This window comes from Stenella coeruleoalba (assembly GCF_951394435.1).
Source record: "Stenella coeruleoalba genome assembly, chromosome: 15".
In the NCBI taxonomy this organism is placed as follows: domain Eukaryota; kingdom Metazoa; phylum Chordata; class Mammalia; order Artiodactyla; family Delphinidae; genus Stenella; species Stenella coeruleoalba.
This window is the reverse complement of record NC_137161.1, coordinates 27,229,782-27,252,193: the sequence shown is the minus strand read 5'-3', so window position 1 is coordinate 27,252,193 and position 22,412 is coordinate 27,229,782. Positions and strand designations below refer to the sequence as shown.

Here is a 22,412-nt window from a genome sequence, read left to right as displayed (position 1 = left end):
ATCGGCAGGCGGACTCTCAAGCACTGCGCCACCAGGGAAGCCCTGCCGAGCAGCTTTTGTGAGCTGGCAAGGCTGTGGGCTTGCCTCCAGCTTCCTGCTTTTTAAGTGAGTGGCTTTCACGGCAGCCCCGGACACTAGAAGACACATGTTACTCTGGCATGGGCTGTGGGGCCCATCCACCACTTCCTGCCCACATTAGCAGCTGCTCTTTATCTGAGCAACGTGCTTCCCCTTGCCTTCCCCATCCCTGGAGAAAAAGATTGTGTCACACAAGCACATTTGGGACCTCCAGCTGCTTCCTCAGGTAGATGGTCTGAGTCCAGAGCCTGTGGGGTTTGGTTTCAAGTCCGCCCTGGAGAGTTGGTGCTGGGGCCCAGTTTGGGGTGACCCCTTGGGAGGGGGAGGCACCTCCACTTGACCCTGCAGTAGGGAGCACTTGTGAGCCTGCCCATCTTAGATCCTTCACCCACTGGCATGTGAAGTATGGCGCTGAAGGTTAGAACCCCGGGACAGCCCTGCGCCCCTCCATTTGCCCTCCTGACCCATTTGGCTGCAGCAGACATAAACTCGATGCCCGCCTTGGTGTAGATGGAGTGGGCCAAGTGAAAGACACACGCAGCCCATCTGGTCCCCCCCGCCTGCCAGCCTCAGTTGATACAGCCATGGGTAAAGAAATGTCTCATTAACACTTCTTAGTACTCATGGGAGAAAGAATGGTGCAAGGGCACAGGAAAGGCCGTGTGAGGAGAGCTGGGGGTGACGAGGACTGTGGTGAACTAGATCAGGAACATCACGTGACCCTGGACCTGCCATGTGGAAATGAGAAGCCAGGATTACCAAGCTTCGACTTTTGCAAGAGAACTTGGGCATCTAGATTTTAATGTAGCATCTCCAATTTAAAAATACAACCAATTCAAATTTCTAACACAATACTGTGGCTTGCTGGTTTATACCTGTGCACCAAAAGAATGGTCTGCTTTCTTCCCCTACAGGCCCTGGCAGGAGAGGGAGGAGGGAGGAGCCGGTGAGAGCAAGCGGTTAGCCCTGACCTGGGCCCCGTGCTCTCCTGCATCACAGCTCTGGCAGCTCTGCTCAGCTTGCCGTTTCCTCCAGTCGTGGCTCTGCCTGACTTTCCTGCTCCCGGGGCGGGGGTGCCCCTCATCAGCCAATGCAGAGCAGGAAGGCACTCACGTTCTCTCACCTCTCTGCTCACAGAGCCTGGGGTCAACTCTTGAGCCTTGGCACCCAACGACAGGGTGCCTTTCCAGGGTCTAGAATAAGCCCTTTCCGCCCCGCCCCAATGACATGCCCCAACTCCTGGAACCTGGAGTCCACACCTTGAGTCGCAGAGACGCCCTCCGCCTGTTGTAATGATGGTCCACATCCCGGCTCAGACAGTGTGCTGGCCTTCAAAGTGGGGGGTGGGAGGGGTGTTGGAAGGGTCAGAGGATGAGGTAAAAACAGAATGGATGCCCAGAACCGTGTTTTATTAATCTCTGACCAGCGGAGTGGGCATAGTAAACAGCACTGGACCAATACTGTGCCATCTTGTCTGAGATGTTAAAAATTAGGATCACAATCTCACCCGCAACTGCAGGTTCACCTCTTCCTGAAATATCTCTTCTCCAACACTGGGTGCCCACTGAGAGGTCAGAAGTTTGCAGCAAGAATTTCCTGCCAGCCTGTAGCTGCTGCCTCGGCCCCTCCCTCCCTCCCCCTGAAGCCCACGCTGACCTGCAGACCCCACCTTGTGGACTCTCAACACTGCAAGCTGCCTGTCCAGGCCAACGTTGACCCAGAGCATCCTGCCCCTCGAGTGGGCGCAGGGGTGCTCAGTCCAGTGCAGGTATCCCAGTGCTCAGCCGCACCTTCATTCTACACCGACAGGGGCCAACACATCAACTTTTGGCTGCAATTCCCAGAGAGCTTGGGATCCTGCCTGTCTCCGTGTAGAGTCACAGCCCATGACCCTTTTGCTCCCTCTCACGACATCACACTCATCCCTTCCTGGGAAACCATTTTAATTAGTTTACACAGGCGGCAAAGAGGGAGATACGGAAGCTGGGCCGGCTGGGCTGTCTTTAGAAACTGCCAGGTCTCCCTCTTGGCTCTGAGCAGAATTAGCAGCAATTCTAAGAAGCCCCAGGCCTCCAACAGCAAAGCCAGAGAAAAGTCACCCCCAGAAAGCCAACAGGGGAGGTGGGAGGCTGTGAGTGCTCAGCGTCCTGCAGACGAGGGAGGTGGATGAGGGAAGTGTGGACTCACACGGGGCTCTGAGGCTCCACCCAGCAAGGCCTCCGGCCAGGGCTGTGTTTAAAGCTGGGTTAGGCAGAGATGGGAGCCACAGAGAGGAGATGAAAGGTCTGGCTGGCAAGCCCCAGAGGAAGGGCAAAGGCACTGGGGCAGATACAGCCGCGGACAATGGCCAGCTCAGGCAGGGCCTCTGCAATGCCCACAGCAAACAAGTCCATCCACACAGCTCTGAGGCCTTGGCCTCTTCAGGGCCCCTGTCTCAGCCAAGCACAAAGGCATCTCCCAGGCCAGAAATCAGAGCCAAAGCACCAGCCCTGTCCCACAGCAGCTTGCAGATGTGGGGCTGGGTCAGCATGGGGACCAGGCCATCCTCAGCTCAGTGGCAGTTCTGACAGCTGGGGTGGCATGGAGACCCATTCACCCGGCAGCGGCAGCCCCCGCTGGTGTCTCCCGGGCCCTAGAGGATGAGCGGGGAGAGGAGAAAAGGTCAGGACAGTGAAGACAGCGGGCCCCCCCCTCCGCCATGCACTCCATCACACCCCCAAAGCACAGACTCTCACCCTGGGCCTTGGGTCGGGCACACACCCCTGCTAAGATGACCCTCTCAGCCCCAGCTACCGGATGGAGGCAGCCGTTAAGGCCTTTCTGGGTGGCCTTTCTGGGCTCCCATAGCAGCCTCAATTCTGTGGTCTGGCTACCCACCCCTAGACCTGGAGCCAGAGAGGACTTGATGGATTTTTGCATATTCGGGGTGGGTCAGCACACTGGCGGCATGAGAGTGTGTTCCTTCAGCCTCCACCTGTCTCACTGTCTGCCTGTACGGATAACGCCGAGCCCCAATTCCAGGCACACTCCTCCCAACGACAGCCACCAGGAGCCACCATGCGCGTGCTCACCATGTGACAGATGCCCCGCGCTAGGCACTGCTCTTGCATTTTTTCATTTGATTCTGACAATAAACCTGAGGCCCAGCTATCATCTCCACTTCACAGACGAAGAGACTGTGACTCAGAGAAGGGAGTAACAGCCTAACCACAGGGTCAGTGTGTGCCAGAGCCAGGGACCCACCCCTCTACCTCCGACTCCCACCCGCACCCTTGGTCGCTGTCCTCTAGGGCTGGGCTGGGCCAACATTTCTGTAAAGGGCAAGACAGTTCCCTGAGTTTTTGCCGGCCAGTCGGTCTCTGCCTTTGTAGTGCCAAAGCAGCCACAGACAGTATGCAAACGAGTGAGCGGCGCTCCCACAAAACTTTACTTATGGACACTAAAATTCGGCTTTCATATAATTTTTACATGTCATGAAATATTCTTCTTTTGATATGTTCAACCACTTTAAAAGATGTAAAAAACGTTCTTAGTTCACGAGCTACACAAATGCAGGCAGTGGGGTTAGAACTGGCCCATGGGCTGACCTGTCCAATCTCTACTCTCAGGCACTCTCCCACAGCACCCCAAGACCTCTGCTCCCTGGGGACTCACCCTGGGGCCCCAGCGAGGACCCTTGGTGACCCAGCAGATCTCGGTGTGGCAGACAGTGCAGCGGATCCAGTCGCAGCCATCCTTCTTCTGCACCACGATCTGGCACTGTGGGCAGTGCATGGCCTCGCCCTGCTGCAGCATGGTCTGCAGCAGAGCAGGTGCTGACCTTAGGCCCAGCCCCGCTCCCTGGCCCCCGCCCCACTGCAGAAAGAAACCGGCCACCCCCGAGTCGCAGAATCCCTCTCCCATGCTGCTCCACCCAGGCCCGGCTGCATGCAGCCTCCTCTCCCATGCGTCTGCAGTCTCCTCTCTCCACCCGGACACTCCCTGCTGCTCGCCACTTGTCCTGAGTTCCATCTCTGGATGGGAGTGATGCCAGCAGGAGCTCAAGCCTCCAGGGCTGGATGAACCACAGTCCTTTCAGAGAAGTCCCCATCCCTCCCCAAAACTCAAATCCCCGGCCCTCAGCCTTGACCCAGGCTCACCCTCAGCATCTCCGTCGTCTGCCAGGCAGCCACGTCGTTCTGAGCCCGCAGGGCCAGGTCGTCTTGGTACTCCTTGCAGTTCATCTGCTCGTGGATGGCCTGCAGCAGGATGAGGGGCTCGAGGTGAGAAAGTTCCCCAGGGAGTTAGAGAGGTGAGGGCCGGAGCAGGCATCCACATAAGCACTTAATGCTTCTACGTGGTGTCAGCGACAGAGCCTTCCTTTGTAAACCACACACACCCTGAGGCCAGGGAGGTGAAGCCAGGGTCAGCACATATGATAATAATCATATATACCTATTTATTTTAAGGCCTGACAGGCACAGAAATCCCTAAACCGCAGCCCCTCGTCGGCGGCTGTGCTCTGCCCTGGCTGTAGGCCTAATGCTCTGAGAGTGAGCTTGCAGGGCTGCGAGCAGGCTCAGCCCTGCCTACTCGCCCAAGACCAGTCTCTACTGTGGTCACCTGTTGAGAGGATGAGGGCAGGGACGGCCTGAGGTGAGGGTCAGGCAGGGCTCAGTTCAGGACAGGAGTTGACACTCGGTCTGGGGCTAGGGCTGGGGTTGGTCTGTGACGGATCGGCGTTCATCAGAGGCCAGGATCGGGGCTCAGTCTGGGGCCAGGATTATTCAGAGGCTCAGTCCGGATTTAGGGCTCAGTCTAAGGCTTAGGCTCAGATCAGGGCCCAAGCCAAGCCTGGCCACTGACACACAGCTCTAAGTCATTGCAACCAGGTCAGTATCCCAGCTCCCTTCCCAGGAGAACAAACTCGGAATGGCAGTGAGCTCCTGGCAGGATCAGAGTGACTGGGCAGTGTGGGTCCCTGTCCCCACCTTGCAAAGCAGGCAGTTGATGTGGAAACACACAGGGCAGGTGAACTCGTTGACGTCATCCTCAAAGAAGCACCATCCTTTGCAGTCGGGGGTCTTGCAGTGGTAGCTGAAGGCACTGCGGTTTTCCGCAATGGAGATGCCCAGGTCCAGAAATCGCTGGTAATCCTCAGGGCTCAGGAGCTGCCAGCAGACCACAACCTTGGTGCTCTGGGTTCAGAACACCTGACAATGTGCCCTCCTGGCCACCAAATATCCCTCAGGAAGCCCCCAACCCATAAAGTCCAACACAGCAGTGTTAAAAACTCCATTCAAAAAGTGGGTTAAGGGAATTCCCTGGCAGTCCAGTGGTTAGGACTCTGTGCTTCCACTGCATGGGGCATGGGTTCGATCCCGCAAGCCGAATGGCTCAGCCAAAAAAAAAAAAAGGAAAAAAAAAAGTAGGTTAAAAGTTCTGGAGATGGATGATTGCACAGCAATGTGGCTACACCCAGTGCCACAGAACTGTACACTTAAAAAATGGTTAAATGGTAAATGTTATACATATTTTACCACAATCTTTTAAAAAGGGGAAAAAGTGGACAAAAACAATAACAAGCAATTCCAGGAAGATGTGGTTAAACTAGCATCCTGGTACACAGCACTCTGAGAAAGCCACGTGGCAATAATGTTTCAACCATCCCAAACTTTTCTGACCCTTTGAGACTTATTCTACTTCTACAAGTTTATCCTAAGAAAATAATACATAAGAAGGAAGAGACACCATGCAAAATGTTCCCTGAAGCATTCCTTACAAACTGGAAGGAACTATTAATAATAATTAATATTAATAATTATTGATATTAATTATTAATAATTCCAGAAACTGGAATTATTAAGAGAGGAGAACTAAACAGGATGTATGCCATAGAGATTTATAATAATCTTTAGGAAGGTTTTGTAGCAAAATAGCAAAAGCTGTTGTCCCTACACTGGTTACAATGAGGTAAAAATCATGCCTATGTTCTATATCTTCACTGAGTGATAGTCTTAAGAGTTACATTTGTCAAAACTCATCTAACTGCATCCTTACAACGGACAAATTTTATTGTGTGCAAGGTATACCTTAATAGTTAATTTAAAAAGAAAAAAAAAAAAAAAACATGTCTATCCAGAGACACCAAAGGAAACAGGAGAAAATGCCATCAGAGATTCTCTGGGATGGCAAGAGTCGGTGGGTGATTTTCCTCTTTGATTTCTGTTCTGGTTCTTGTGGTTTAGGCATGTTTTTTGTAAAACAACCTCCACTGCATTACTCTGCTGATCCCTGCCCCTTCCTCTTTCTCTGCCACACTTGACTATTCTCTGAGGCTTCGGTCAACGTCCAGGGGCTCCAGGGAAGCATGAGCCCTGCAGCTCCTTGGCATGAACTCTGGCCCCATCACAATGCCCCTTGGAAGAGGTGGGTTTTATAGGGAAAGCCTCTGGGCAGCGACTGTGGGTGCCAGGACATATGGAATGATCTATGTCTTGGGGCCTCTCCAGGCAAGAGTAAGGAAGCCAGAGCTGCCCTTCTCAGCTGCCCCACAAACAACAGTTAAAAATGGGGCTTCTCTTAGTGTAAAGGCTGGGAGTTCCCAAAGGTCCACCCCTTCTGTTTGCCCTCTTTCCCCTGAGGCAGAACCCCTTAGGTGCCAGGAAATACTCGGTAAAGTTTAGGGGGTTCTGAGAAGCAGCATCGTGGGAAATAGGCAGAAGTGATGTGGAGAAACGGGGTCTTGTATATGCGGTGATGGGGGTCTCTCATTTGGACCTCAGCCACCTTTGGCCCTGCCTCCATGTTGGCCTGGGAATTCCAAGACGCCCAATTCTGGGAAGGCCATTCCCCAGCAGTTTAAAAACCAATGATCAAGTCCAACAGTCCACTTTACAGATGGGTAAATGGAGGCGCAGAGAAGGGAGAGCACTTGTTCAAGATGACCAGCAGTCAGGGGCATAACTCGATAATAATGACATTAATAATAATAGAAAACACACACATGCAGACACATACAGCCCTGTGAAAGGTTGCTGGAGGAGTGGCCCCTATTTGTTCATGTTTCCCCAACTCCACACCCTTGGGTGGTTCCCTCCCACACAAACTCTGGGCTTGAGCATGTGACCTGCTTTGGCCAAAGGGACAGGAGCAAGTGAGCAGCCTTGGAAAGCGCCCCTGCACTGGCTGCTCTTGGATCCTTGAGACACCAGCACATGAGCAGGCCCTGGCCGGCCTGGGGTGGATGAGACCAAAGTGGAAAGAGGCCCTGTCATCCCAGCCATCACAGATAAGACCATCACACCAGTCCAGCTAAGCCCAGTTGAGCGCTGCGAGGCCCAGCCTGGACCAGATGAATCATCCAGCTAAGCCCAACCCAAATTGCTAACTTGCAGATTCATAGGCTAAATAAATGGCGGCTGTTTTGAGTCTGGAGTAATCTGTTACACAGCAGAAGCTAACTGATACAAGGGCTAACTGATACCACGTATCAAGCACTACTCCAAATTCTTTACACGTGTCTTCCACTATAATCTTCACAACCCTTAAAATAGAAACTAAGTCTCTGACCCCAACCAAGATGAGAAAACCGAGGCACAGAGAGGCTGCGTATCTGACCTGAGGTCACCAGGCCATCTGGCCCCAGAATTCCCCCCTGCTAACTGCTCTGCTGTCTTTTCTTCATAAGGGTGTTTTCTTTACTAGGTATTTCCCCTAGTTCCTGTCCTGCCCACCCCTTGGGCTTCCAGCATCCCACATAGAAAAGGCTCTTGATAAATGACTGGTGCCTGAGACTGGGACTCTCAAACCAGTTCCCACCTGCCAGCTCAGGGCCCAGTTCCCTGGGACAGGGGGTGTGCCCCTTCCTCCCCCAGGTCTTACCGCCCGGATCTCCCTCTCCAGCAGCTTGCCCGAGCATGAGTAGGTGTTGTCAATGAAGGGGCAGGCAACCTCAGCCTCCTGGCTGTTGCGGATGGTGCCCTGTAGACACTCCCTGGGAGAGGTATGAAAGGGTGGGGAGGTTAGGGGTCATCTGAACCCCATCCCCCAGGACTCCAGCCCCCAGAACTCCAGCCCTCACATGGTGAGGCCTGACCCCAGGCGGGCTTCTCCTCAATACCTCCCTTCCTTCCGATCCCTTCCACCAACCCATCACTTCTGTCCCCCCAACTGCCACCCTTATCACTCTGGCCCAGGTCCCATCACCTCACCTGCAGGACTGCAGGAGCCTCCTCACTGGGCTCCCTGGGTCTACCATGTCCCTCCCCGCAGCCTCCCATCCCATCCCACCCAGAGCAAACCTGAGAGCTCCGGTGACTCACCCTCCCTAATACCTCTCTGTCCCCATCCCCTAACCCCCTCCATCCCTCTGCTCCAGCTACACTGACCCCTTGCTGCCACAGGCAGGCCAGGCACATACCCACTTTGGACCCCCTGGTCTGCTCAAGTGCAGCCTCCCTAGGGGCTTCCCAGACCTCTTGTAGGGCAGGGCCTCTGTTACTTTTACCATAATCCACTGGTACTTAGCATTTGGCACAATTCACAATTGTATCAGTGATTATTGGATTAACGTCGGCCTGCCCGCAGGAGTGTAAGCTTCAGGAGGCGGAAGAGGAGCTTTTTTGCTCACTCCTGGATCCCCAGGCCTAGCCCAGCCCCTGGCACCCAGGAAAGCTCATCAAATGTGCGCTGTGAAGAAGGACACGTTCTCCACAGCCCAGGGCCAGGTGTGGAGCCTCAGAGGGCAGACTGTCCACCAGCGAGGGTCAGGGCGGGGTTGGCACGGGCTGCCAGGCCAGAACCCAGGCCTTACATGGGCCTGGCGGTTGTGTGGAAGGTCGCATGCTCTGGCGACAGAATGCCTGAGCTGTGTGGCCTCGAGCAAGTTGCTGGCCTCTCTGTACCTCACATTCCTCCTCTGCAAAAAGGGGAGAGAGTGCCTACCTCGCAGGTTTCTGTGGGCGTCCAAGGAGATGTAAGAGCACTGCGCCCCACCCCCTTTCAGCCATGGGTACTGCGCAGCCGTGAGGAACTACATCGCTGGGGGTGGGGTCAGGGCCGCACCTGCAGAAGGTGTGCAGACACTCACGCAGCACCACGGCCTCGCCGGGCGCCAGCACCGAGTAGCATACGGGACACTCGGTAGGCTCGGTGTTCAGCACCAGGCTCCGCTGATCCAGTTGCACGTGCTGTAGGTAGTTCCCCTCCTGCTGCTGCTGCTTCCGCTGGGCACACGGGGGTGGGGCCGCGGGGCGGGTCAGGGTCTCAGGGGCGGGCCAGAAGGGCGCAGGACCAGGGGATGGGTCAAACCTGCCGGCCGGCGGGGAGGGTGGGGGGGGGGGGAGCGAAGCAGAATCCTGCGGTGGGGGTGGGACTGGGCAGACTGAGGTTAGGCGCAGGCGATGCTGGGAAGGGAGGGGCCGGGAGCAGGGCGGGGCGGGAGGCGAGGAAACAGGGGGGTGGGGTGGGGCAGGAGGCGGGCCAGGCACTGGCAGGTTAAGGCTGCAACCTAGTGTCAAGCCAGGGAGCGATGGCGTTTGGAAAGGGGCCAGGGTCTGAGCGGGGAGTCAGGAGTAGCAGGGCTCCCATCTCTGCCAAGAAGCAGGGCAGGTCTAGGGCCAGGGGGGTGAAGGCAGAGCCGGGTCGAGGCCACAGAATAGGTCAGGGGTATGGGAGGTGGTGATAAAGCGAGGGAGCTGAGCAAGGTGGGAGAGAGAACAGGGTCCGGGCCAAAGCTGTAGATGGGACCAGCAGTGAGGTCATGGCCGGGGTGGGACAAGGGCAGACTGGGTCCAAGTGGGGGATGGGAGCATCCGATCAGAATGGGCGAACGCTCAGGGTTAGGTATCTGTGTAATCAATGCGTGGGTAACATGATGGGGGTGGGACTGTGGGAGGAGCAGGACGGAGGGCTGGGTCAACCTCCCAGGGAGCGGTGAAGGGCTAGGTCCAAGATCCTAGGAAGTCTGGGTGGGCCACAGCCAGGGAGGAAGGGGAGGTCAGGAATAGTAGGATTCAGAATGAGGTCAGGGCTGAGTGGAGCAAGAGCGAGGTCACAGGCGGACAAAGGGGCGGCGGATGGGGGAGTGGTCAGGGTCTCTGCTAGGATGTTGGGGTCAGAGCCCGGTACTCTCGTGTGCACAGTGAGAGTGTAAGTCAAAGCCAGGGGCAGCGCCACAGCCCACTGTTGGGGGGGGGGGGGTCAGATAAGCTTGGATGTGCATCACAGCCGGGGAGCAGAGTCCTAGCGACAGGATGAGCTCAGGGAGAGGCCGGTCACAGTCAAGTGCAGGGTCACCACCAGTGGTGTGATCAGGAGGGGGCAGCAACAGGGGGAGGAGCGGCAATGTGGAGGTGCCTCCCTTCCTGGCCTACGCCTCCCCCGTCCAGTCTGCAGGTGTCTGTCCGGGGTCCGCGCCCACCTGCTGGTACTGGCGCAGCGCCTCCTCCTCACCGGCCAGACGCGCTCGCTCCTCCTCGTCCGGCTGGTACGAGGCAGGGACCTGGTAGGCCTCGGGCCGCGCCCGGCAGCACATCTCGCAGCCGGGCCGCGTGGGCTTGTTGATGAAAGTGCAGCCAGGGCACTGCCAGCCCACCTGGGGGCAGAGGGGCGGTGAGCGCAGGGAGACGAGACAGGCAGGTCAGGGGCGCGCATTGGGCAGCTTACCGGCGGGGGCTCTGGCGCGGCGTCGTTCTGACCCCGCCCCGGGTCCTGGGGGCCCCCGGGCTTCGGGGGGACTGGTTCCAGGGGGCCCCGTGGCTGCAGCGTGAGGTCCTTGAAGCCCAGATCTGGGGAGGAGGGTTCAGGGGTGGCGGATCCCTGCAGCCCATTTCATCCACACCCTGGGCCAGCCAGGAACCCCGGGCTCTGCACTGACCACCCCCCTACCCCGCCCCCTTCTATCTCCCTCCTTCCGGAGGAGTCTCCAGCTCGGTGGTCCTGCCGCGTGGGTCCAGACCTGGCCGAGTGTCCTGGCTCCCAGGGGTCAGAGCCCCTCCTCCACCCACGACTGCTCCTGGGGCCTCCCAGCTTAAAAACCCTGTTTGAAAACTGATCTCCTGTGCTCCTAAGTGTAGCACCTAGAGGGTCGAACACCACTTCTGAGGCAGTCCTGCCAAAATACTGAATCTGAATCCATTCATGAGGGCACATGGGACAGAAAAACAAAAAACAAAACTGGCCTGGACTCTTCAAACAACAGGTGAGCCAAGGGAAGACAGGAGACCAAAGATTGAAAAAGACTGTGAGACACCGAGGCCAAGGGCCAGGTCTTTCACTATAAAGGACATTAGTGAGACAACTGGTAAAATTTGAGCAAGATCTGTCCATTAGATCAATGGACCGTATCAATGTTAATTTCCTAAGTTTGATAGGTGTATGTAGTGAGAAAATGAGCCTTTTTTTTTTTTAAAGGAAATACACACAAGTATTTGGGGGAAAGGGACAACGTGTCTGCAACTTACTCTCATAACAGTTCCAAAAAATTACTTATGCATAAATAAATACTGAGAGAATGATAAAGCAAAACAAATATAGTCAAATGTTAATATCTGGGGAATCCACATGAAAAGCACATGGGAATTCGTTATACAATTCTTTATACAATTTTGCAACTTTTCTGTAGGTCTGAAATATTTCAGAATAAGAAGTAAAAAATTTAGAATAAAAACTAGCTATTATCATATCCAATTTACAGATTTAGAAAACTGAAGAGCAGAGATGAGAAGAGACTTGCCTGAGGTCACACAGCTGATAAACGCTAGGGCGGGGACTGAACTCAGCCCCTCTCCCCTAGACCAGCTGTTCTCTAAATGGTTCCCCAAATGGCTCCTTCCTGGGGTGTGCTTTGTCCTCTCTTCCCCACTACGGATAAGGTCTTCCAGGCACGTTCCTGACGAAAGCCCCTGGGCTCTGCTCCCTGCTCCCTCTCCCCTACAACCTCAGGAGAGTGCATGCGCTCTGGAGCAGAGCCTCACCCTCCAGCATCCGCAGCTGCCGCTCCCGCTGCAGCTCCTGAGGGTTGAGTGAGGTGTTGCAGGCTGACAGCAGATAGAGGTAGGCACTGGCCCCGTTCCGCCGCACCCCGTGGGAGTGCAGGGTCTCCTGGTCCCGGGCCAAGCGCTGCCCAATCACCCACTGCTGCAGGGTTGGCGGAAAGCCATAGTCCAGGAACACCTGGCAGGGAGGATGCAGAGGGAGTGTGGGGAGGGAGGCGCAGAGTAGAGAGAGGCAGGGCAAAAGGGGGACCTCCGCCCTGACGCGTCTTCCTTGTGCCCCCTCACTCACCATGTCCTTGAGGGAGGCCACCGTCATGTCAGGCCGCACCGTGAGCCAGATAGTGACCGTGTGCAACTGCGCATCCTCCACGCTCACCCACAGCCTGCGGGGAGGGCAAGGGGCCGCAGGTCCAACCTCAGCCGCCAGCCAGCTCCTGGATTCCCACTCCCCTGTGATTCCTGTGTCAGAACTCGCTGCTTAGGCCCCTGCAATGGCTCCACATGGCTCTCAGAATAAAATCCAAACTCACTGTGGCATGGCAAGGGCCTCCATGCTCTGGCCCCTCCCAAGCTCTCCAACCTCTTCTATTATTGGCTATTATTGGCTCCTTAGCCAAACCACAACGGTTATTAACTGTATGCCAAGACTCTTCAAAGCACTTAACATGTATTAACTCATGTAATCCTCTCAGTGAACACATGAGGCAGGTACTGTTGTCACCCCTATTTTAGAGATGAAAACAGGAGGCACAGATAGGTTACAGTGGCTCTGCCAAGTAAACAATTAATAACTGTTAGAGGCAGGATTTCAACCCAAACAGTATTATTCCACAGAAAGCGGTTTTAACACCAACCTTCTCAAAGATGCTCAAACTTTTTTGGAAGACCAAAAGCATGAAAAGGGAGGGCTAAGACAAAAAAAACAGAACTGATCCCAAGACACAGAAAGATTAGGGTGTAGAACAATAACAGGAAAGCCCACTTAGAACCTCCAGAGTGATTTGGGAAAACGCCGCATCCTTAAAGCAAGAACAGCAAGAAACAATCAGAAAATGAGGAAGAATTCCTTTGAATGTAACAGTGACTCCTTACTATCCTAACCTTCAGGTCAAACTACAAGTTCCCAAGGAAAATGAGAGATATTAAATTACACCATGAGGAGGCAATTCATAAACTCAGAATGTGGGAGAATTCTGGAGGTCAAAGACCAGGTTTCTTAAAAAAAAATTAATGGCACTAAAAATAGAGAAAGTGAATAAAAGAGACTCAGACAACATTAAGAAATGCTATTCGATCTCGTTTGGCTCCTGACTGGAACAAACCAACTATAACAAACACTAACGAGGGAGTTACAAGTGGTCAGGACTCTGGGGACCCAGGTTTAATCCCTGGTTGGGGAACTAGATCCTGCAAGCCATGTGGTATGGCCAAAAAAAACCCAAAAAAACCACTAACAAGATAGTCAAGGAAAGTTGAATATAAATACAGTATTAGGGAATTTTAAGTAATTATTGTTAATTTTTTAGGTGTAATAATGGTATTGAGGGGTTTTTTTAAGTCATTTTTTAAAGACATATCAAATTACTTATGAATGAACTAAAATCTGAGACTTGCTTTAAAAATACTCCAGAAAATACCTCAAAATTCCTCAGGATAATGATTTTCAACACCCAGCCAACTAACAGGGAAATAAGAAATTTTTAGACATGTATAGACGCCAAAAGTTTACCATCCACCTCTCCACGTGAAAAGTTTTTGAAATACAAGAAAAAAAAAAAAAAGAATACCTGAGTCTGATGCAGGAGAATGGAAGAAAAGTAAAAGGAAATTTAAAGAAGGACGAGATCTTAACCTTCAAGACATTCTTCTTCAAGCAACAGGGGTTTTGAAACATGAAAGTGCATAAAGTTTCAACTGCAGTACTTATTCTACAGAGTAATATTTCCATAATCAAAATACTATAAATGCTATTTTAGTGGGTTTACATTTTTAGAATCAACCTAGTGGCAAAGCATAGAAGCCTGAATTTTACTTAGGAAACAAAATCTAAAAGCTATAACCTTAACACCAATAACAGAAAAATACAGTTGGAACCCTTATATCTAATGTCATCAGGATCAGTGGTGATCAGTTAGTCAGAAAAATCGTTAAAGCAGAGAACTGCAAAAACAGCTGCAGACTTTAACAATTTTACCTTACAGGATACAAATGCACATTCAATGGCCAATCTCTAGGTAAAAGGCCAATGGCTTTTCTTGAGTACAAATCTGCTACTGGAGTTCCCCATGATTGTTTCTTTTTGTATGAACCACACGCATTATACATGGTCTATGACTTCCAGTATCAGCTTCTTTAAAGTGGAGCAAAAACTTACACTCTCAAAGCATCTGAGTACAGAGCCCTTCTGGATTTTTACCGTATTTTTTTACAACTGTCCCACCCTAAAATGATAACAGTTTTTTTTGGTGCCTCATCTCTATCTTGTCTTTCTAAAGCAATCAACTTAGTTTTCATAGACACAATTCTCTTTTAGCACTCATGTTTTATTGACTGATGTAACAGCTAATTAAATTATGCTGTGGCAGTAACAAGTATAACTGATGTAAACAAGCTGTGTGTAGTGGTATGGGTTTTTTTTGTTATTGTTGTTTTGTGTGTGTGGTACGCGGGCGTCTTTCACTGTTGTGGCCTCTCCCGTTGCGGAGCACACGCTCGTGTGCCACAGCTACTAAGCCTGTGCTCTAGAGCCCACAAGCCACAACTACTGAGCCGCAACTACTGAAGCCCAAGTGCCTAGAGCCTAGAGCCCGTGCTCCGCAACAAGAGAAGCCACCGCAATGAGAAGCCTGCGTACCACAAAGAGAAGCCCGCGCACCGCAATTAAGCCCATGCACCGCAACGAAGAGCAGCCCCCGCTCACCGCAACTAGAGAAAGCCTGTGTGCAGCAACGAAGACCCAATGCAACCAAAAATAAATAAATAAATTAATTAATTAAAAAAAATAATGCTGTGATAACTAGATATTCACAAGCAAAAAAATGAAGTTGGACCTCACACCATATACTAAAATTAACTCAAAAGGGATCAAAGACTTAAATGTAAGAGCTATAACTATAAACATCTTAAAAAAATAAATAGGGATACACCTTTATGACCATGTATGAGGCAGTGGTTTCTTAGATGACGTCAAAAGCGCAAACAACAAAAGAAAACAGATAAACAGTCCTTCGTCAAAATTAAAAACTTGTGCTTCAAAGGACACTATCGATAGTGAAAAGACAACCCACAGAATGGGAAATGAAAATATGTGTCCATTGTATACATATACACCACATTTTCTTTATTCATTCATGGTTACTTAGGTTGTTTCCATGTACAGTATATATACACAATGGAATATTATTCAGCCATAAAAAGAAGGAAATCCTTCCCTTTGCAACAACATGGGCCTTGAGGTCATTATGCTAAGTGAAATAAGTCAGACAGAGAAAGACAAATACTGTATGATCTCACTTATATGTGGAATTTAAAAAAAACCGATGTCAGAGAAAAAGGATAGACTGGTTGGCAGGGAGGGGGGTGAAGGTGGTCAAAAGGTACAACTTCCTGTTTTAAGATAAATAAGTTCTGGGGAAGTGATGTACAGCATGGTGACCATAGTTAACAATATTGTATCATACATTTGAAAATTGCTAAGAGAGTAAATCTTAAAAGTTGTCATCACAAGAAAAAATAATTTATCACTATGTGAGGCAATGGATGTTAACTAAACTTACTGTGGTAATCATTCCACAATACATACATATATTAAATCATTATGTCATACACCTAAAATGGTTCTGAGGCTCAATTTCCAACCTGTGGAAGGGGGAGGAGGGGGAAGGCTTCCCACACACCACTAAGCAATTTTCAGACAGCAGCAGGGCTCGATTCTGGCACTCTCTACCCAGAGACAGCGTCAGCTTCCACAGGTTGAGGGCTCAGTCCTACAAGACTGCCCCACCACTTCACACACCAATTGAAAGCCCAAGTTGTCACCTGTTCTCTGACTGACTGGTTATAGGTTAGGGATTCCAACGACCTCCTCCTTGGGTTTGATTATTTTGCTAGAGCAGCTCACAGAACTCAGAGAAATATTTACTTTCTATATTACTGGTTTATTATAAAAGCCTGTAACAGCCAGATAGAAGAGACGCATAGGCAAGGTATGTGAGAAGGGGTGCAATTCTCTCCAAATCTCCAACCAGGAAGCTCTTCAAACCCTTTTTGAGTGTTTATGGAGGCTTCATTACATGGGCATGATTGATTAATCCATTGGCCACTGATGATCGATTCAACCTCCAGCCCTTTTCCTCTCCCCCGAGATCAGGGTGATGGGACTGAAGGTTCCAATCCTCTAATCACAGGATTGGTTCCTCTGATGACCAGCCCCCATCCTTAGGTGATCTAGGGGCAGTCCAAGAGTCACCTCACTAACATAACAAAAGGCACCTTTATCATTCTCATCACTTAAGAAATTCCAAGTGTTTTAGGAGTTCTGTACCAAGAACAGGAAGAAGACAAATATATATTTCTTATTATAAAAGTCACAATACCTTAAACTAACTATATATGTCAATTATATCTCAGTAAAACTGGGGAGGGCTTCCCCGGTGACGCAGTGGTTAAGAAGCCGCCTGCCAACGCAAGGGACACGGGTTCGAGCCCTGGTCCGGAAAGATCCCACATGCCACAGAGCAACTAAGCCTGTGCGCCACAACTACTGAGCCTGAGCTCTACAGCCTTCGAGCCACAACTACTGAAGTCCGCACGCCTAGAGCCCATGCTCCGCAACACAAGCAGCCACCACAATGAGAAGCCCAGGTACAGCAACGAAGACCCAACACAGCCATAAAAAACTGGGGAAAAAATATGTCCATATAAAAACTTGGACACAAATGTTCATAGCAGCGTTGTACATGTTAGCCGAAAAAGTAGAAACAACCCAGATGTCCATCAACTGATTAATAAAGAAAATATGGTATATCCATACACTGGATTATTATTCAGTCATAAAGAGGAATGAAGTTTTGATACGTGCTACAACATGGATGAATCTAGAAAACATGATGCTAAGTGAAAGAAGCCAGACACAAAAGGTTATATAGTGTTATGACTCCACTTATATGAAATTTCCAGAATAGGCAAATTGCTAGAGATAGAAAGTAAATTAGTGTTTGCCTAAGGTTGGGGGGATTGGGGAAAAAAAGGTAGGGAGATAAGGAGTGACTATTAGCAGGTATGGGGTTTTGGGACTTCCCTGGTGGCCAGTGGTTGAGACTCCAAGCTTCCACTGCAAGGGGCATGGGTTCAAAGGGCACAGAGCAGCCAAAAAATTTTTTTAAAAAGTACGAATACAGGGTTTCTTAGAAAATGTTCTAGAATTGGTTACAGTGATGGTTGCACAACTGTGAATATACTAAAAGCCTTGAACTATAAACTTTAAATTGGTGAACTGTTTAAATTCTTGAATATGGTCTGTCAATTATATCTCAATAAAACAAAATCAAATGGGATCCACCACTGAAAATTAGAAACTGTAAAACTATTGTCTTACTACACAGCAGGAAAAAAGCAGGAAAAAACAATGTTTATTGAGTGATTAACATGTGCCAGGCACTGCGCTAAGCATTTCAGCATCAAGTTTAAGCCTCCTGGGGCAGACTAACAGTATCCATTAACCCTTGCCTTGAATTCTAGTGCAATACCTGGCTGTATTTCACAGCCTCCCTTCAAGCTGAGTGTGGCTGTGAGAATAAGTTCTGGCCTTGGGAGTTAAGTGGAAGAAGTGTGTGCAACTTTCTGAGCTCTGTTCTTAAGAGGAGAGTGGGAGGGGGTGCCCTTCTTCCCTTCTTCCTTCCTGCTGACAAGAATGCTGATGCAATGGCTAGAACTGGAACAGCCATTTTGGACCATAAGGTGAACCTCAGAATGGAGGCCATGAATGGCATAACAAGACAAAAGCATGAGTCTCTGAGGACTGCAGGGAGCAGAGCCTCCACATCTGGACTGTGTACCATCAAACTTGTTGATACCACTGTTAATATGTCTCTTTCTGTTATATGAGACCTAACACCCTAATACACCTCCTAACAATTCTAAGAACAGCTACTGATATTGCCCCGTTTTTTATTTTTATTTATTTATTTATTTTTTGCGATATTCGGGCCTCTCACTGTTGTGGCCTCTCCCGTTGCGGAGCACAGGCTCCAGATGCACAGGCTCAGCGGCCATGGCTCACGGGCCCAGCCGCTCCGCGGCATGTGGGATCTTCCCAGATCGGGGCACGAACTCGTGTCCCCTGCGTCGGCAGGCGGACTCTCAACCACTGCGCCACCAGGGAAGCCCTGCCCCATTTTTTAAATGAAAAAAACTAACTCTGAGAGGTGACGTGACCTGCCCTAGATCTCAGAGTTGATTTGTAACAGAGCTGGGGTTTGAAGCTAGGTCTCCTGACACCAGAACCTGCCATTAAGAATAACTTAACGGGCTTCCCTGGTGGCGCAGTGGTTGAGAGTCCGCCTGCCGACGCAGGGGACACGGGTTCGTGCCCCGGTCCGGGAAGATCCCACATGCCGCGGAGCGGCTGGGCCCGTGAGCCATGGCCGCTGAGCCTGCGCGTCCGGAGCCTGTGCTCCGCAATGGGAGAAGCCACAACAGTGAGAGGCCCGTGTACCACAAAAAAAAAAAAAAAAAAAAAAAAAGAATAACTTAACTGTTCTATAGGCAAGACTATATCGCGGTCCACTGGGGTTCAGGAAGCCCTAAGTCCCTGGTCAGCTACGTACTCCTCACCTGATATCCTGTGTCAGGGAGACCTCAGGCTTCAGTTGCACGTTCAGGGGCACCCGTTGCTCTGCCAGCCATATCGCACACTGCATAGCCACCTGTTCATCCCCGCCAGCCACTGCTCGGGTGAGTCTCTGGGCCACCTCCTCAGCTGAAATCCACAGTGGAAGCAGGTTAGCACAGGGTTTATTTTTCAGGAGCTGGGGTTAAGGGGGTGAGGAAGGAGGTGATCCTTTGTACATGCTGCTTCCTCTCTGTCTTCCTGGTGAACTCCTACATATCTTTCAGCACCCAGCTTAAAAGTCCCTTTTCTCTGGGAGGCCTTCTCTGTCACTCCCCACTCCCACTCCCCGCTCCCCCTCCCTGCTCATTTGGTTCTGTTTTCCCTTCATACTCCCAGGTCCCCCCATACTTCCGCTCATTTATACAACAAACATTTACTGAATTCTTACTGTGTGCCAATCACTGTCTCAGAAACTGGTCTTCAACAGTGAATAAGATAAACAGGGTCCCTCTTCTCATGGACCTCCCAGCCCAGTAAGAAGACAATTAACAAATTTAACAAAAGAAAAAGATTCAGGTTGTGATCCACGCTGCCAAGGAAGTGAACAGGGTAAGGAAATCAGGAAAGCCTCTAGGAGGAGGTGACATTGAAGCTGAGAAGTGAAGGAGAAGTTGGGTATGTCAAGACCTGGTTGGGCAAAAGTGTTCCAGGTACAGAGAAAGGGAAAGGGAAAGGCCTTGGGCAAGAAATGGCTGGATTAGAACAGAAACCTGTGGGGGCTCCAAGCAGAATGACCAAGGGGCCCAATGCGGGAAGGCAGAGGTCAGCGAAGCCAGCAGGCCTGTGGGCTACCCAACTGCTCTGGGCTTTGTTCTAAGAACAAGGAGCACAGGAGGGTATGTGAGCAGGTTGGTGACATGACCCAACTTAAGTTCTCCCACGCTGGGTGGAAGGGGCCAGGGGGAAGGCAATGACCCTTGAGGTCTGCTCCCTCACCAGCCTGGGTGGTCTCCTGTGTCCTCTGGGAGCTCCCTACACCCTTCCCAGCAGAGCTGGCCCACTGAGGCCTCAGGGTCATCAAATAAATGAATGACAAGAGGCCCCTGGAAGGAACCAAGCCCCAAGGGAGGAAACTGAGGGGCAGGTGGGTAGAGGGACGACAGGGTTAATGCCCCTCCCCCCTCCCCACCCCCGAAGTTTCTCAGTCGCCTCCAGGCTGTGCCCACCTTTCTTGATCTTCTCGTCCATCTGGCGTGGTTGTGCCCATCCCCCCAGGCAGGGGCTGCAGCTCCGGGGAAATGCCACCTCCCGGTCACTTGCTAGAGGACGGGCGACCACGAGCAACTCAGTCCAGGCCGGTGACCTCTGGCGCGGCCCAAGCCTTCTTTGTGCCTCGGTGTCCCCGGTGGCAGTCGGGTAGCATCACACTACCCGAGGACCGGGGATGGGGCCTGGGGTAGGGAACGGGCCGGGACCCCGCGTGGGAGGTGAAAGGGGGCACCAAGGCAAGCCCGCAAAGGGCAACAGAGGAAACGGGACAGGCCTGGCTGCGGGGAGGGACGACGCACAGCCGCGGCGCTGCGAGTCCCCGAGGAGGGCCTCCCCTTTTCCCTGCTGGGGAAAAGCGCTCTCCGGGGCGCGGGATTTCAGCCCAACTCCCTCCCCGGCGCAGCGGCCCCTGTCAGTCAGGAGAGGGAGGGGAGCAGCCTCCACGAAAAAGAAAGTGAAAGTGGCGGCCCCGGAAGTGGGGCGGAAGAGTCTCGCGGGATCCGGGTCTCCCCGCCGTTCCGGCGACCCGGCGGCGGCCCCTGCTCCGGATCTCGGCGGTCCGGGGCGCTCTGTGCTGCAGTCCGAGGCGTTCCCACCCCTCCCCCGGCCGGACCCGGACTCCTAGACCCTCACTCACCGGAGCAGCTTAGCCAGCAGCGCCGCGGGAGGGGTGGGGGAGTGGGCGGGGCCAGGAGGGGCGGGGAGCGACGTGGAGACCGCCCCTGCTCAGTCCAGCTGCCAGGTCTGCGGTGGGCAGGCCGGTCCTTGCTCCTTTTGCAGAAGAAATAGAGGCTCTGTTTGTTTCTGATCTGTCCGAGGCCACGCAGCCGGATTTAAATCCAGGCCGGACGGCCTCAGGAACCCACCCTTAGGCAGCCGGACGCTGCCTCTCGGCGGTCACTCTCCACCTTTTGATTGGGCCACTAATGAAGTTTATTTTCTCCGGGCACAGGCTGGAAGCTCTTTGCATCCTCCAGTCTTCCCACCCCTGAACTTTTCTCCCACCTCTCATCCCATAGATCAACAGATCCTATGGGCTCGGCCTGCACGATAGTTCCAGAATCTGTCACCTCTCACCTCCTCCACACCCCATCCCAATCCACCTCCATCCTTTCTCCTCCGGTGTACTGCACCAGCTTCCTCATTGGGCTCCTGGCTTCCCCTTTTGGTCACTACAATCCATTTTCCACCCAGCTGCCAGAGGGCCCTGTTAGGATCAAGCCATGCCACTCCTCAAAACACTCCCAATAGCTCCCATCTCACTCAAAGAAAAAGCTGAGGTCCCCCCAAGGCCTGCAACTGCCGCCGCTCCTTCTCTGGATACTATCCTCTTGGCTCACTCCACTCAAGACCCATTGGCCTCCAGATCCTGGAACAAGGCAGACACACTCCCACCTCAGGGCCTTTGCACTTGCCATAGCCCAAATAGCTTCATGGATTGCTCTTGCCCTTTATTTTGGGCTTTAGCCAAAAGTCTTCCCTGTCCACTCTATCTGAAATTTCACACACACGCACCTAAATCTAGCATTTTATATTCTCCTTCCTGGCTTCATTTTTTCCCAAAGCATGTATTACTATCTAACAGCATATTTTACTTCTCTATCTTGGTTATCTTTTGGCTGTTTCCCTCTTCCAGAGGGTGGGGACTTTTGTGTGTTTTGCTCATTGCTGTGTTCCTGGTGTCTACAACAGTTTCGAACACATAATAGTTGCCCATGGATTACGTTAAATGAATGAAGGAATCTCAGACTTTCATCTGGCATCAATTTCTTTTTGCCTGAAATATATCCCATAAAGCAGAGGTTCTCAGCCTGAGCTGTATGTTTGAATCACCTGGGGAACTTTGAAAAATCCTATGCCCAGGTCACATCTCAGATCAATTGATTCGGAATATCTGGGGTGGGTACAGGTATCAGGAGTTTTTAAGCTCTTTGGTGAGTGTAATGAGAAGCCAAGTTTGAGAACTGTTGTATTAGAAGTCCCTGTAGGGTGAGTCTTCTCGTGACAAACTTTCTTGGTTTTTGTTTGAAAAATCTTTATTTAGACCTCACTCTTGAGAGACGTTTTTGCTGGGTATAGAATTCTAGCTGGCATTTCAGCATCTTAAAGACAGCATTCCATTGTCTTCTGGCTTCCATTGTTGCTGTTAAAACATCTTCACCTGTCAATCTAACTGCTGTTCTTTCTTTAAATAGCTTTATTGAGAAATAATTTATGTACTATAAGATCCACCCATTTAAAGTGTACAATTTAAT

General features: G+C 51.5%; 1 protein-coding gene across 4 annotated transcripts; it reads right to left on the bottom strand.

Annotated features, from left to right (window-relative positions):
* Positions 1-1,300: 1,300 nt before the first annotated feature.
* RBCK1 (RANBP2-type and C3HC4-type zinc finger containing 1) lies at positions 1,301-20,784 on the bottom strand. Of its 4 annotated transcripts, none has more exons than XM_079944757.1 (12): positions 20,115-20,784; positions 18,891-19,035; positions 12,346-12,439; positions 12,036-12,234; positions 10,726-10,847; positions 10,481-10,654; positions 9,004-9,248; positions 7,942-8,053; positions 5,049-5,228; positions 4,218-4,316; positions 3,733-3,876; positions 1,301-2,710 (listed from the first exon to the last, which is right to left on the bottom strand). In XM_079944757.1, exons 1-12 carry the CDS (start codon positions 20,134-20,136, stop codon positions 2,630-2,632), a joined length of 1,617 nt encoding a protein of 538 aa, XP_079800883.1. In that variant the 5' UTR covers positions 20,137-20,784; the 3' UTR covers positions 1,301-2,629. The 4 variants fall into 4 exon arrangements, with proteins under 4 accessions (XP_079800883.1, XP_079800882.1, XP_079800885.1 ...); XM_079944756.1 differs by having other exon boundaries at positions 9,004-9,284; positions 20,115-20,783; XM_079944759.1 differs by having other exon boundaries at positions 9,124-9,248; positions 20,115-20,783.
* Positions 20,785-22,412: the final 1,628 nt, after the last annotated feature.